At 43.6% G+C, this 15,207-nt stretch overlaps 1 protein-coding gene across 1 annotated transcript in view; it reads left to right on the top strand.

Moving 5' to 3' along the window:
- The first annotated feature begins 8,897 nt into the window (after window positions 1-8,897).
- Window positions 8,898-15,207, top strand: part of me1 (malic enzyme 1, NADP(+)-dependent, cytosolic) — a 67,970-nt gene continuing 61,660 nt past the window's right edge. Inside the window, exon 1 of the mRNA XM_076150583.1 lies at window positions 8,898-9,235. Within this exon, the coding sequence (XP_076006698.1) occupies window positions 9,113-9,235 (123 nt within the window). The 5' untranslated portion in view covers window positions 8,898-9,112. The remainder of the gene's footprint in view (window positions 9,236-15,207) is intronic.

The following is a 15,207-nucleotide window of genomic DNA, read 5'->3' as shown; positions in this document are numbered from 1 at the left end:
ATACATCCTTTTTCTCATGTCAGGTGTAAAACATAATCAGCTTCACATGCAGTATGTTTACATCAAGAAGCAGAAGAAGAAGAAGAAGATTCTCTGATTGTAAATCCAGGTATTCAAGCATTATAATGTCATAAGTGGCCTCTGTGTGTGTTTCATGGATGGAAGGACTCGCCTCATTCTGTGATTACGCAACATGTCATCTCGAAGAAAAGCATAATCCCATTGATTTAGGAAAAAGAAACAGCTTCTCTGGTGAGTGGAGGGGAATGCTTCAGTGACGTGTTAGAGCCTCACTGAGCCCAGTAAAGACATGTTAAGTATGTGTGTGAAGAGAAAGTCCTGGGGGGGGGGGAGAGAGGGAGGGAGTGTGACGATACACATCTGGCTCAAGGGGAGATGAAGTCAAGACTGTCACTCTTGGATTAGGAACTGATGTTAGAGTTATGATATGTGTCACTCAACCTGTGTGTGTGTGTGTGTGGCAGATTACACACCAGGCTGAGTGAACAACAAACTGATCATAACCATCCACCTGTCTGTGTTATTCTGTGTGTGACAGAAGAGAGAGAGAGAGAGAGAGAGAGAGAGAGAGAGAGAGAGAGAGAGAGAGAGAGAGAGAGAGAGAGAGAGTGAGGGTATATTAGAAGGACATGAAAACTAACCCTTGGGTGGCCACGCATATCCAGCCAACATGTAAGTGATCCTGATGGACGCACTCAACAATGATCTCCCCTTCTCTCTCTCTCTCTCTCTCTCTCTCTCTCTCTCTCTCTCTCTCTCTCTCTCTCTCTCTCTCTCTCTCTCTCTCTCTCTCTCTCTCTCTCTCTCTCTCTCTCTCTCTCTCTCTCTCTCTCTCTCTCTCTCTCACACACACACACACACACAGTCTCTCTCACACACAAGTGACAGGTGTTTCAACCTGCAAACACACAACAAAACTCTCCTCTTTGGACTAAACTGGGTTCTGTTGACCTCAGGCCAGCGTCTAGTGGCCGTTACAGGAACTGCAGTGGCCCAGTCTCATCCTGGGGTAGTGTGTGTTTGTGTATTACTACAGAGTCAGACAGTCCTGTGCACCAGCAACATAATAATGTCCTCAAACTGATAACACAGCCACCTAAAAGCAACACACAAAAACAGTACGAACCCATAACCACTGTTTTGGCAACCCTGACACAACCAGACACTGGAACACAGTCAACAAGTTCAATGTCAAAGGTCACCAAAGCGGTTTTGAAATGCCAGGGAGCGAGCGAACGAGCGAGAGAGAGAGAGAGTGGGGAGGGGGGTGTGGCTTATGCTTGTAGCCCTGCAGCTTCCAAATAGAAAAGCAGTGAGTGATATTTCTGGTTGGGGTCGGGGGGGCATGCAGAGCGGATAGAGGGGCTTTTGTGCAGAGCGTCACACCCTTATGGGAAGTGCTCCTCTACACTCTGCTGTACTCCATGGATGTGTGTGTGGCCATGGCTAACATTCAGGATTTTGTGTTTGATTGTGTTTGATAGGATCTCGTCCACCTTTCACAGCAGTAACACAACCAGTGTGTTCACATGATAAAGGAATAATCCACAAACTATCTGCCCTGATTAACCCCTTGCAGTCTATCCTTCCCTATTCTACACTCATCATTCAACTTACCTGTTGTCTTTACTTAACACTAGGCAGTGATTAAGTCGTTATAATCACACTGAGCTACGACACGTTTCAGCGAGCACAAAGCTTTCCTCCTCTTGCATCTATCTGTGCCGGCTTTGGTCTTTGGGAGCTGAATGGCCTCTTGCTGCAGCTCCGTGCACATTAAAGGCAGAGTGTGGCTCCTCCACACTAATAAACCAACTCAGAGGGCTGCAGTGACCCACAGCTCACTTCCACATGCTTTATTTTGACAACTGAACGGCCTTTTTAGCCCTGCTGCACACTAAACAGACCACCATTGATAAGATAGGACTCTCTGCCTCTCTCGCCCTCTCTCACTCACTCCCCTCGTCCTCCTCCTCGCACACACACACACACATATAAACACACATTATTGGACAGTAGTTAAAAGTCTCCCTTAGATCCACATACTGTATATAACCTTTTTAATTGTAAATATTTGGGTAAATGGTTGGCATGCCAGGTTTGAGAGAAGAGACTGTGTTGAGCGATGAAAGGCTGACTGAAGTCACGCGTGCTCGTTGGATCTCTGCGTACCTGCCTGCAGGAACAGGCAGCCACAGTCTTTCCAGGATTTTTTTTACGAAAACAATCCTGCATTGTTGATTCATGGGAATTACCACCTGTAGACTTGGACATTAACTTTGAGTGCCTTAATTGAAGTAAAATCATAATATTTCAATTCAATGAGAGATAATAGAGCAGCACTTTGAGCCCCATTATCCTCCTTTAAGAGTCTCCGTGTGTGGCTTCATCTTCATGTTTACACTGACGGCCCATAATGCCTCCCTGCAATAGAAGCACAAAAACACTCCGGATCACACGCCTGCATGCACCTGAAAACATCCAGCAAGTATGTGATCCTAATCCTCATGAGTACCTCCAGTCAGAATCAAAGCTGCCCTGCAGGTAACAAACAGAGCGCCGGTTCATTCCCTGCGAACAGAAGATAGTGTTTGGATATCTGAGGTTTTCTACCAGACATGATTGATGATTGTAATTTCTGCTCGGGTGCAGTAATCGTTAGGTAAGAAGCCCAAAAGCACATGTCATCAAGGAGAAAGGGAGAACTAAAAATAGGAGGTTCTCCCATATATTCTCCCTGCTATTGTACGTGCATGAAGGTGCTTTACTGTTGCATCGAAGGAGCGGCGTCAAAACATTCTGCACAGCTGAGAAATTCAGGCTTGCAGAAAGGAAACGCAAAACAAACATGATGTCAGTGGAGCGCACAAGCCGAACCCTGATACGTATATACAGCAAATACAAGCTGCATTTAGCTCTTATCTTGATAATAATGTGTACACACACCAGGCAGAGTTGTGTTTCAAACTCAAGCTTGCTCGAGATGTGAAAGTACTTCCTTGACGTGCGATAACTGTACCATTGTACGCCAAACATATATTTTGCAGATTATACAGTCGATGCAGCAGCAGCTCTGTCGCTGAGCCTCATTTGGCAACAGGCAGGAAAGTGGAACCAACAATTCCTGCCTGTTATTGAGCTGCTGAGGTTCACACTGATCTGCAGTGTGTCCACACCAGGCTCTGACTGTTTAGACGTGTTGAGACAAACATGGAGAAATGTGACATTTATCCCTGACAGACCTCTTGTTTATTGCGAGGATTTGGACAGAGGACGTGTTTTCATTTCACAGCAGGCTGCCAGGACATGAGACGTGTGAGAGGAGCGAGGCTTAGACGGAGAAAGATATTTGTTGACTTCAGATGATTTATGAATTAGCCACAAGACACCGATCATGGATGGGACCAAGCAAGAAACGCGGCTTTCAATGCAAGAGTGTGATAGAGACGCAAAGAAATGCGGGTTTGGAACAAAATATGAAAAAATAATGGTGCCTGCATGTTTATGAAAGAGAGAAGGAGAGAGAGAGAGAGAGAGAGAGAGAGAGAGAGAGAGAGAGAGACTCACATATTCTGCAGGGTCAGAAAGGTTACCCAAACACACTGTGTGACTAGGTTAACACACTAATCTCTGTCCTCTTCTGCAGAGAAGAAAGAGAGTTTTGTTGAAGCGTGGTGATGACGCCTGTTTGGCTCGCTCCGCCACATGCCATTTAGTGAGCCCGGGGAAGCTCCAGCGTGTCTCTGGACATGTCTTCACCGTGCGATGATGACTCGTTCTGTTCTGTTTGGCAAACTTGGACCTGCCTGCTGATTCCAGCAGTCAGCGATACAGATGAGTTCACTGGCACTCCTTGTTTTGCAGGCACAAGCTTTATTAAAGGGCCAAAACACACCCACACACACGCATGCGAGCACAACACACACAGCTGTTATCTCTGCCTGAACACACTCTGTAACCTTAAATCATTTCTTACCCTATGGCTAATTTTAATGTTAGATAACTATGTTGCTATTGCTTTATTTTTGTTTCTGCATATTCGTATGCTGTGGGTGTTAACTGTTTAATAAGCAATCCAAACAAACTACAAACTCAAGATCAGCTATTCAGCAAAATCCTTTTTGACATCTAGACTTCAGCAAGCAAGTAAGACATTCCGTTTCAAAATGGAATTTCCTACTAAGAGGGAAAGGACAAAATGTTTCCAAAATTAACCACTATTTGATCATAAATAAATCATTTTATTATATTCAAGCCTATCTTATCCTTTCACGCTGCTCAGTCTATGAATTAATATCTTCATTTGTATTTTTTGGCCATTTCTGCAAAACAACAAATGGATTGTTTGTTGTATCCTGTAATAATTCAGCGCTGTTTGTCTTGATAGGATTGTTTTTTTTGGATCAGACAAGTATGAAGGTATTGTCTCGAAACCTTTCCTGATGTCTTTTGCTTCCGTGCCTTCAGCAGCTCCACACTCCCTCTCATACAGGCCCTCAAGCTCAGCAGAACCTTCCTCAGGATATGTTCTGGGCTTCCTTAGCTCAACTCGGCCTATTATGATCAAGCTCCTTACGGCTGTACATTCATGTCAACTGAGCTTTCTCTAATAATGCTGGACAGAAAAGCTGCAGCTTATAGCTCTCTCTCTCTCTTTCCACCTCCCCAAATATCTGTGAGCTCAAACAGTGGGTCATTATGAACGGTGATCAGTGAAAGGGCCCATTGATTTGGGGGGCTGGTGGAAGGTCACGTATGGACTCATAGCAGAGAGAGAGAGAGAGGGAGGGAGAGAGAGAGAGAGAGAGAGAGAGAGAGAGAGAGAGAGAGAGAGAGAGAGAGAGAGAGAGCGAGCAGACTCCCTCAGGAACCCCTGCCTAACACCCACCCATTTCCTCCATTGGCACTGTGGGTGCTCTGAGCTCCTCTGTGTGTGTTCTGTCCACGGCTTTAATAACAACAGTTATGGCTTAATAAAGCTCCCAACAGGGAGGAAATGTGCTTCTGGTAGAGATTTTCCTTTGCCGCTGATCAAACTTGGATCTCCGTGCTGCCAGGTCAGAGTTTTAAAACCCATTGGGAATTGCGGAATGACTAAGGGAAAGGTTGCTGCGTGCTGGTGAACATAAAGCACACACAGGTCATTGTAGGCTTTGAGTTTATCAGTCTGAGGTTGTGATAATCAAAGAGGTCAAACAGTTCAAAACACCCCAGAGACTGCAGCAGGTGAGCAAAGCTAAACACACCCAAGACGGTTTGGCACGCATCAAGCTCCCGAGTTGCACTTTGACCTTTGTGCATCTGCCCTATCACAGCTGGCACGGTTAATTCCAATGATCACACATTTAAAGTTCTGTTTTCTTCATCTAATGTTGTATAAGCTGTATAATGTCAGCTGTTGGGGGTAAATTTGTGATCTAAACATATGATTCTAATTTTGGGCGTATAAAAATGCACATAATTGTCTTTGGCTGCATCTACTGTAGTAAGTATCAGCTTTCAGAAACCCATAGTTGAACCCAAATATGAACAGTTCCAGCTAATTGTGCTCATACGGTCAGACTGTGCAATATGCTTTCCAAATTCCACAGTCTGACTATTTAATCACCATGTTTGTGAATCCTTTACCGTCAGCCACAGTAGAAGAAGCATTGCCAGGTGTTGCTGTTTACTCAAATAAATGGAGTAAACAGAGACAACCATATGTTTTGTGGGCGATTCCATTCTCTCTAATTGTATTTGTTTTTGTCTGCTACTTCCTCCACTTCCTGTCCCAGAAAGCCTCAAAGAAATAAACAAGGGACAAGACACAGAAAGTGGCAAAAAAAAGGGGCTGCAATGTGTGATGCTAGCTGCAGAGATAAAGCCTTAACATTAGCTCAGGGAAATGCTACGTTATTAAGATGCCATAACAGGAGATTAGAGCTATAAAACATCTGGTTCAACAGGGTCAGTAAAGCGTTGCTCAAGAGAGGTGAAGCAAATAAACTTCAGGCTTTAAAAATGAAAGCAGCACACGTGTAACCTCCTTAGTTAATCATAACCATCATTCTTTCACTTACAAACCCACATGAAGAGCTTTTTATTGTTTTATGTTCCATGTTCTGTTGAAACGTCCACATAGCCTGCAGGTCACCTTGACAGAGATCCATCAACGTGCAATCCCGGCCTTATCACTATGATTCACGTGCAGCAAAGTCTGAGTTGATATGTCTCTTGTGTAGAAAGAGACATATTCCCATGTCCGTCTTCTTATCAAACCATCAGCTCTGTCGACTGAGAGACAGATAAAGAGATAAAGTGAGGTGTTGAGGTTGTGTTAAGGCTTGCACTGGCAGATCCCCTGGGGCTTTTCCTTTTCATTTGACCTGGCAGCACCACATCCTGTCCTGGAGCACAGGAAGTGATGGATTTACACTTCCAGCAGAAGTGATAGGAATGGATGTGAAGTGAATAGAAGAAAAAAAGTGGGCGGATGCTCTGATTGACTCTGTCTGGCTCCCGGTGGCGGTGGCGGTGGTTGGGCTTTGTGAATTGCTTTATCACCAGGTGGACAACTTCCTGTGATCACCTCCCTGTGTTACTAACATGCTGATTTTAGTGGGTGGGTTGGTGGTTGATCCCAAACACTGCCTCAACCCTTCAGCTCTGCTCAAACCTCAGAAACAACTTCCAGCTCCAGATGGCAGATGTTTCTAATCCAGATTAGTCATTCAAACAGAGGGAAAGTCTGATAAACAAAACAATCAGGAGATGATGATCAGATATGTGCTGCTATGTGTGAAAACCTTCACTGTACCCATAAAGGTCTGACAAACTTAATGTAACTAAATGTAGATATTTGTTTTTGTTTGAGCTCTTGATGGACACTATTGGGCCACAGTGCAATGCAGGAAGAACGCGGAGGAGCCTCACACAGTTGGAAATAATTAAAACAAATTGTGAACAGTGAGACTCTTGGACGACTCAGGGGAAACAGTATTAAGTCTTTGGAAAAATGTTTACTTTGGTCTTTGCATATGTTTTGTATTTGAAATCAACAATGACTTTTCATGCTTTTGATTTGATTGACGTCCATTGACACACATCTGGTACTTTGTCCTTCTAGTTTGTGACAGAATACAGCCTGTATGCCTCCAGGTTGGGCCATTTTCCTTTTTTTTATTTGTTTAAATCTTTTTTATATGAAATGACTATCAAAACCATTTCAAAACTAATTAAATTATCTCACAAGTCCATTGTAATTTTGCCCAAAAGCTGTTTTATTCATTCTGGATTCAAGATTTTTAACTGATTTGCAGATGTCCTCTTCTGCAGAGACGCTCACTGAAACACTGTACAACAATCAGGAGCAGGTGTGACAGGCACAAGTTACTCCAGTCTTATGCTTACATATGAAACAAATACAATAATGTGGTAATTATTCTATATTCTTTACATGTTCTGGTGTGTGTGTGCGTGTGTGTAGCTTTCCCACAAATCATTGCCACACCCAAATGGGACAAAGCAGTCATTAGGGTTATCAGTTACACCTGGACTGTGACATTTTGAGTCCGAGCCAAACAACCTCAGACGGGTTGTAAAGGGTCATTTTTGTGAAATGCATTACATCGCTGGCTGAAGGAGATCAGATGAGTCATGACAGAAAGATAAAACCAAAAGGTAAATCTCAACGCTCACCACAAAAGTGAACAGTGTACAAGGATTTAAAGCTGGGTTTTCTTTTCTTCAGCTATCTTTCATCTTCTTACAGTAATGTGTTTTACTGACGGGCACACTGCCAGAGTGTCATTCATCTTTACACACTTGGCTGCAGACACACAACACAGATCAATGGGAACATAAAATCAGACATTTAATATAATCCATTATTCAGTAGTATAGTACAATAATTGAAGCATAAACTGTTTATCATGACTACACAGGATAATTCACTTAAAATGCTACAAATGTCATTGGATACTGAGACACAGGCAGAATTGACATCAATCACCCCCTCCATGTGACGTACAGTATATGCAGTGAGGGTGAGTGACCTTTCTCGCTCTGTAAGAATGTAGACTATTCCTGAGTCAGTTGTTACGTACAAACTCACTGCTGCCTTGGATAACCCACAGCTGTAAGAGTGTAAAGGCTGAAGGTTGACCTTGGCTTCGAAACCAGATCAGATATCCTCCCGACTCCTGTGACAGCACCTAGAAACCCGGTTACTTAAGATTACATAAGATGCATATGTGTCGGTAAGAAGGACTTTGATCAAAATCATTTATGTCATATTTGGCCTTACTGTTAATTTCACACATATATGAATTCACTCTTAACGCTTTACTTTGCCAGCATTACATATTGCACTCATTGTACAACTACAAATCCTGCTGCCTGTCACTATTTACTACAAAATGTAACTTTTAAAGATCTGAGTAAAAGTTGATCAACTTAGTTTTATTATGGCAAACTAATACGGCACCATTAGGCTGAACAAGGCTCGAAAAACGAGTATTATTATAACAATATACAGACTTAAAGAGAAAGAAATTACTTCAATACACACTTTATTTATTCCTGAATGTATTTTGCATTTCAATTTCCTGCAGTACAGCAAATTCCTCTTATATGACCCTTTGTCTAAATGCACCACCAAAGTTTCATTGAGTTTGGTGAAATTGACAATAATACCTTAGTTAATTGTTTTTAATTTCCTGGCCCAAGCTGCCCCCTGGATTACCATAATATATATAGTGAGTTAAAGAACCATCCACAATACATTTTAATGCTTCCCCTCAATGACAAATCCCACTGTCAGTTTCAGTGGTTTGTACCACTAACTGCGTCCATAAACGCCTCTCCACCACACATCTGCTGACCACACTCTTTGTATCTTTCTAGCTGTTGTGACACAGACTTTGCTCACGCAGCTTTTAATAAATAAGTGAGAACATTGATAAGGAGACACCAGCTTCCCATAAACAAGAGGAGTCAGGCAGTTAAGCTAGTGGCGCTATCAGAGCTCCGCGGTCAGACCTGCACATCCACTTGTTGACTTCATAACAGTTTCACCGCGGCTCTATTTAAAGAGGCTGAGGCTTTCAACATGGCACACGGTCTGGTGAGAAAGGAGTCAGTGGAAACGGAGATGCACAAGTCCGAAGACAAAACGTTTGTCTACACAAAGAAGAGGGGCTACGATGTTACCCGCTACCCGCACCTGAACAAGGTAACGAGCAAGCGGCCCGGTGTGAACGTTTACACTGTTTTCTAAACACTACAAGGTGGACATGCTATTTGGTGCGTTCAGGCACTGTAAGGAATATTGGAGTTCTGAATGATTCCTCTTTTTGCCTGAGGGAAAGTTACATTAAAATATGATATTAGAGTTTTAAGGCGCTGTAACTTATAGGAGTTGAATAAACGTGTCCATAAGTGAGGTTTAATATATCGGCAACACATTTTTGCGAGGAAATAAATGCTTGATGTGAAGACTTGTGTACAGCGCTTGTTACATCATCATATTCTGTAACGTTCCTCTTTTTCCTTTTGTAGATTAAAATGATCAGAATATATAGCCCACGTTACATATTTGATGTTTTATTGGTGAGATCTCTTCTAAAAAATACTGTTTATATGACTAGTAGTGTTTGGAAGTTTGAGCTTTAGAGGATGATGTAAACGCAGCATTGGCCAGCGGGTTGAGGTATCAGCTTTAGACCGGGTTATATTTAGATTTAAAGGGACCAAACACTGCTAACTCACATTCTGGGGCTTTTGTTAAAGTTATCCCGCCTCCTATCACTTTTCAAAGACTGCAACTTCAAGCGTTTTTGCGTTATTAACGGAATAAATGGAGACTCAGGCCCATCTCCCCCTCCCCCCTCATCACTCTTCATGTGACTCAGCATTTTCTGACACTCTACTAGTATGAGCTACTTGTGCCAAGTGAAATCAATCCAACAGTCAATAAATGTTTAATACTAGTGCTTGTTTTCACTTTCACCCCCTGGGAAAGTAAAAGAAGGAACAACGGCCGTGCTGGAACAATGCTGAGCTAGTTTCCTGCTGTTTGTCAGTGTCATGAGATTTGATGATGACTTTGTTTGTCTTCCTCTTGCTTGTGAGGACAGGTCAGGGAAGTCTGGTGAGATTTCTGTCTCTGATATTTCCCCTTTAGATTACCCCGATAGCTTCCACAGTGGATTTTGTGCCGTGGTTCAAACCCCTCATGAACAAAACAGCCTCTGGTCGGCTGTTTGCTTTCCAGTGTTTTCTCCTGGGTTGTGCGATGGTTTGGGGCCTCAGAGGTCACAGACCACAGGGTTGTGGTGACAGGGCCTCTGTCCATGGTGCTGACTGACCCATCAAAACAACTGGTCAAATCGTTCTTTCTGTCATACATGCCTGGCCTACAAACTCTATATTAAGTCTGCTGACTGACAATAGCAAGGCTAATTTTAGAGCAGTTATGTAGTCTTTGTTTTCTCTGAACTCCCATTGGCTGATCGTGTTCCTCTTTTGGACTCCACAGAGAAACAGATAGCATACACACAGATTTAACTAGCACAGGACTGGAAGAGGTTTCAATTCTCATGGGAACTGGATGGCCTTTAGCAGCCTTGCAAAAACCTTCCTTTCTTCCTTCCTTATTCTTTCATTGGAGTGTGCTTGTGTGCATGTACATCAATACAATGAGCACCATTCTTCCAATCGCATATAAACGCGCCAGACACATATTTCAGCCATCTGGCATTTGCATCGGGTGCTTTTCATTTCATTTGCATTTTTTCTTTTATATTTCATTTGCAAAACCAAATCATAGTAGTGGGAGACATGAGTCGAACCGCCAAAGCACACGTTACAGAGGTTAATGACACCATAATGTTAATGACATCACCATATAATGACATCATGAATGGAACCACCCAGACCCTGCCCACAAACATACACATAATGACATCATATCAGTTGTCTCAGTTGTCCGACACTCATGTAAGACCTGTTGACCTGTGTGTGTGTTTGGCTTAAATCAGGTGTGATCAGTTCAATGATTTCCAGAAAAAACATGTTCATGAGGGTGGAGGTGTTCTCATTGCATATTTTTCTTTTCTTCAACTGTTGCACTAGCAGCTTCCTCCAGAGTCCAGTCACTGCTGCTTTTATCAGCTGGCAGCAGCAGCAGCAGCAGTGTGCCAGCCTGGGTGGTGTCAGCACTTGGTTGATAAGTCAGACAGCAAAGGGTCAAACAGTGTGTATGAGCTGAGGTGTTGTGGTGGTGTTCAGGGCCCCACTGGCAACACAGAGCCCCACTTGTTAGGCAGGTCAATGACTCCACTACTGAGACCACATCTTGCACATCAACCTTGTATGTGTCGTGTGTGTGTGTGTGTGAATAGAAAATTAGATCACCCTTTTCAATTCAAGAGTACCAAACCAGTGGGTGTAGTAATGAAAGCAGGCAAGGCCCTAATATGGCAGCCACAAATCATCAGTACGATCTGGTATAAACAAACTAGTAATTTAAAAAAAATCCTTGTTCTGCTTCTATCCACATCTGCACCCATGTCAAGCCCTTCCACCCTAATTAGTTTTAGGTTTGACAAATTTGCTGGGAAAAAGCAGTCAAAGCACTGACGAACGTGTACATTTGTTGTTTTGTCCTCATTGTTACTTGTTACATGCACAGATTTCACTCTTTAGCCTTCTTAATGTCGTCGTGGCTGGTGCTGCTCATGCTATCTACTCACATTTTCTTCTTTTTATTCAATGAATCCTCCCTTTCTGGTGTCAGAACACATAATTGCTTGTGCAAATTGAAAACCGATGTTAGCAATTACAACTTTAACCTAATTGTTGGGATGGTTTCATGTAATTAAGATGTGTTTTTCTGTTTTTCCTCTGCTTTTTATTTTATTTTTCCTCTCTGCAAATTAGCCTAAACTGATCCGATTTGAGACAGTTTCCTTTTCAAACGCACTCCTCAGACTGAGAGGGCGGCTGTTTGTAGTTGGAGGTCAATCAGGAGGCCTGCAGCTTCAGCCCTTAAACCTGGGCCAGTAAGCTGTTTGTTTACTTCTCAATTTACACCTCCAGTCCCCTGAATGGCTGCAGTGTACAAGCCAGTTTTTCTAGATTAGTTGACCTAAATTCGTGTGGAAGCATGACTGGCCCAGCACTTAGGATGTTACACTATGTTTTGTCTATTTCAATGAAGGTCTCTTATGAGCTGGGCCTCAGACACTCACATCTAGAACCTTGGGTGCAGCCTTGAATTTCACATAAATAGCACTAAGAAATACTTTCAAAGGCATCAAATTCATTTTACCTCATATTTTAAAACATGTCTTTTCCCTTGCCGTCCCATTTTGAGAGCGTCGTTAAGAGTTAAAGTTCACATTTGATCTTTGTTTCTTCAGAATCTGCCTTATTGTTGTTTTGGAACAGACGAGGGATTAATGAAGCCTTGTGTTCCAAACATCTGGAGAGTGTTTATTCAGTTCACACTGACAAACACTTTGCCTCAATCGTTTCCAATCATTAAAATGAGGGCATGTGGCCATCGGTGCGATTGAAAAGCAACCATGTATTGTACAATTGCAGTTTTGTCCAAAAGTCAATCAAAGAGTATGTTAGATGTCCTTTTTTTTTTTATCTTTAAACAGCCTTACTTTGTGGTTTGAGGACCCACCAAGCCACAAATATTCATAGAGACCTTCGGCTAAACCTGGCTGAAGGCGGTTGTTTCTGATCGGCTTGATCCTCTAATCAGCTGCCCGAAAGCGACCTTAAAACACAGGCTCTCTGAAACAGGCGGGTCAGAGTGATGGCAGTAAATAGGTTTCTTATGCGGCGAGGTGAAGCCGCCACTGTCAGGCCCCGTACATGAACCGGGGGCGAGGAAATTGGAGAAGAAGGTAGGAAATGACTGCTAAAGCGTGTTAGCGGCCAGGCACAGGCAGCCTTCTGTGGTTCCAGCAGTGGCACATTGTTGCTCTTTTTCTGATTTCAGCAAACCCTGGGGATGAGGTGTGTTTACCTCCGTCGGCTGCCCCACTTCACCCCAACAGGAGCCACTCACAGCACAAACCTGCTAATTGATGCTGAGGGACGCAGTTCTGAAAGCGGCCTGTCCTCACATCCACAGGGTTCGATTTCCTTTTAATCTCCCCTGCGTCCAGCTTGCGCACACACACCCGAGCATATACGTACAAAACAGCTGTGAGTACGTGTACACACGCACACACTTCACCCCTAGCAACCCCACTCTTTGGTTAACACTCCTCCGTCTCTAGAGGTGGAACCGGATATTATATGTGTGTTTTTTTGTGTGTGCGCTGTGCAATAAGGAGATGAAGAGGGGTGCGGGGGGCGGGCGTGCAGAAAGGGTTTACTGTGGTGACGAAGAGGGTGCTGGCCGTGCTCCACAGACGTCCTCTGTCTCTACGCTTGATCATGCATTAATGAGGCATCTGTGTGAATCCCGGCCCTCAGTACGTCGCTCTGACGCCGTTTCCGCCTGCCAATGCCTTGAAAAACAACAACAACCAACCTCGCTCAAAACTCTCATAGCAGCCTATCGGATTTGTTTTCACCTGAAACACTGAATTATGCACGTGGTGGTGGAGGTAAGGGGACCTCTAGACCTCTAGATGGCGGTGTTTTTGGTTAATTCTCAACAAAGTCCTTACTGTTAAGTCTCAACAAAAGTGATAGGAAGCTCCTATCAAGCATTTTTCTGCATGTAGGTTCCAAACAGAGGCTCTACGATGGGTCAAAGCTTCATCCTTTTCAAGAGGCTGTACAATACAAAATGTGCCACCATTTTTTTGCAAACCATTTTTTTCCAACTTATTCCTTCCGTTGTCTGAGTCATAGGTAGATTTAGGCACTGTCTCTTTAAGACCCCGTTTCCAAAAAGCACTGTGTTCTGATTGGCCAACTGTATCAGCCCTGAGCTGGCAGACACACACAGATTGGATAGTGGCCAAACGCTCACTCGTCAGCCTCTTACTTCAGGGGCGTGTCCAAACAGAAGTGTCGTCGGGGTAAATTCAAAACTTAACACTCGGAAAAGCTTTCAGGGCAGTTTGGGGCCGTGTGAACTCCACTTATTGGATGCACAGGCTCCCTACAGTATTACATCACATTTCTTTTTCTAAGTCAGTTGCATGATACAAACACCAAGGAGGGAAGTGTCAAAGTTTGTAGGCGCCATGGAGCTGTCAGAGAGGGAACTCACCGTTACCGTCTCTGTTGTTGAGACCCCCGGTGCAGCACATGGGTGGTAATGGCGTGTAATATCCCCCCCCCCCCGGACCTGCTTTTTCGCCACAGTTCACCAGCTGCTGTCATGACCCATTGTACTAAGCAGCAATGTAATATCAGACGTATCAGATAGGAAAAGCTTCTTGCATAATGGTGTTGGCAGGTATACCGCCCCCCCGAAAGTAAAAGCGATCCCCTTGATTAAACAGCGACAATTTGTTTATTGAGGTATTGAAATCGCTGCCATCCAGCCTATGAATGATGAACAAACCGGTGGAACTTAAACCCAGACCTCAGCTCTGCAATCGGATGCCCCATTTGCAGCTACAGGCTCCACATATGACATTGCAGGATGGCGTGTCAGATGAAAGACTTCAATTGAGAATGGCTGTTCTTGGCAAGCGCCGAGCAACAGCGTATCTGATTGGGCATCGTGCTGGTATGCCAAAAGTCCTCATAATGCATTTGAGTCTTGATAACCCCGCCGTAAACAACTGGAAGTCATCAGGCTCTGGTGTTAGGGCCACTCTGGTTTGGCTGCTACACTCCCTGACTTCTTCTTTCACCAGAACTGCATTTTCCTTTTTAACCCAGACCTACATGAATTAATGTAGCAAACAAACAACTGGTTATAAATGTCTGGCTTGTAATTCTGCTATGGAAACATTTCTGTGTCAGTGTTCCTGTGTCTCTTTCAGTTCTCCCTCAATGTCTTTGTCGGTTACAAGAAGAGCGATTGATCTGGTAGAGAGATTCCATGCAACGTGTAATGAGTTCCAGCCAGTTTAAATCACCCAACAATGCCTGATAAAAGTTTAGGAACACCAGCACACACTCTAATACAAATAGCTCTGTCATGATTGGTAAAAGGTGCTATTGGACTCCTTGGAGGTTCGTAACATTAATTCCCACTGACTCACAGTGTCGGCTTCA

Source organism: Genypterus blacodes, unplaced genomic scaffold, assembly GCF_046128005.1.
Source record: "Genypterus blacodes isolate CSIRO-AG114 ecotype Tasmania unplaced genomic scaffold, CSIRO-AGI_Gbla_v1 ptg000052l_1, whole genome shotgun sequence".
In the NCBI taxonomy this organism is placed as follows: Eukaryota; Metazoa; Chordata; class Actinopteri; order Ophidiiformes; family Ophidiidae; genus Genypterus; species Genypterus blacodes.
Note: the sequence above shows the minus strand (reverse complement) of the source record. Positions and strands in the feature narration are given on the sequence as shown.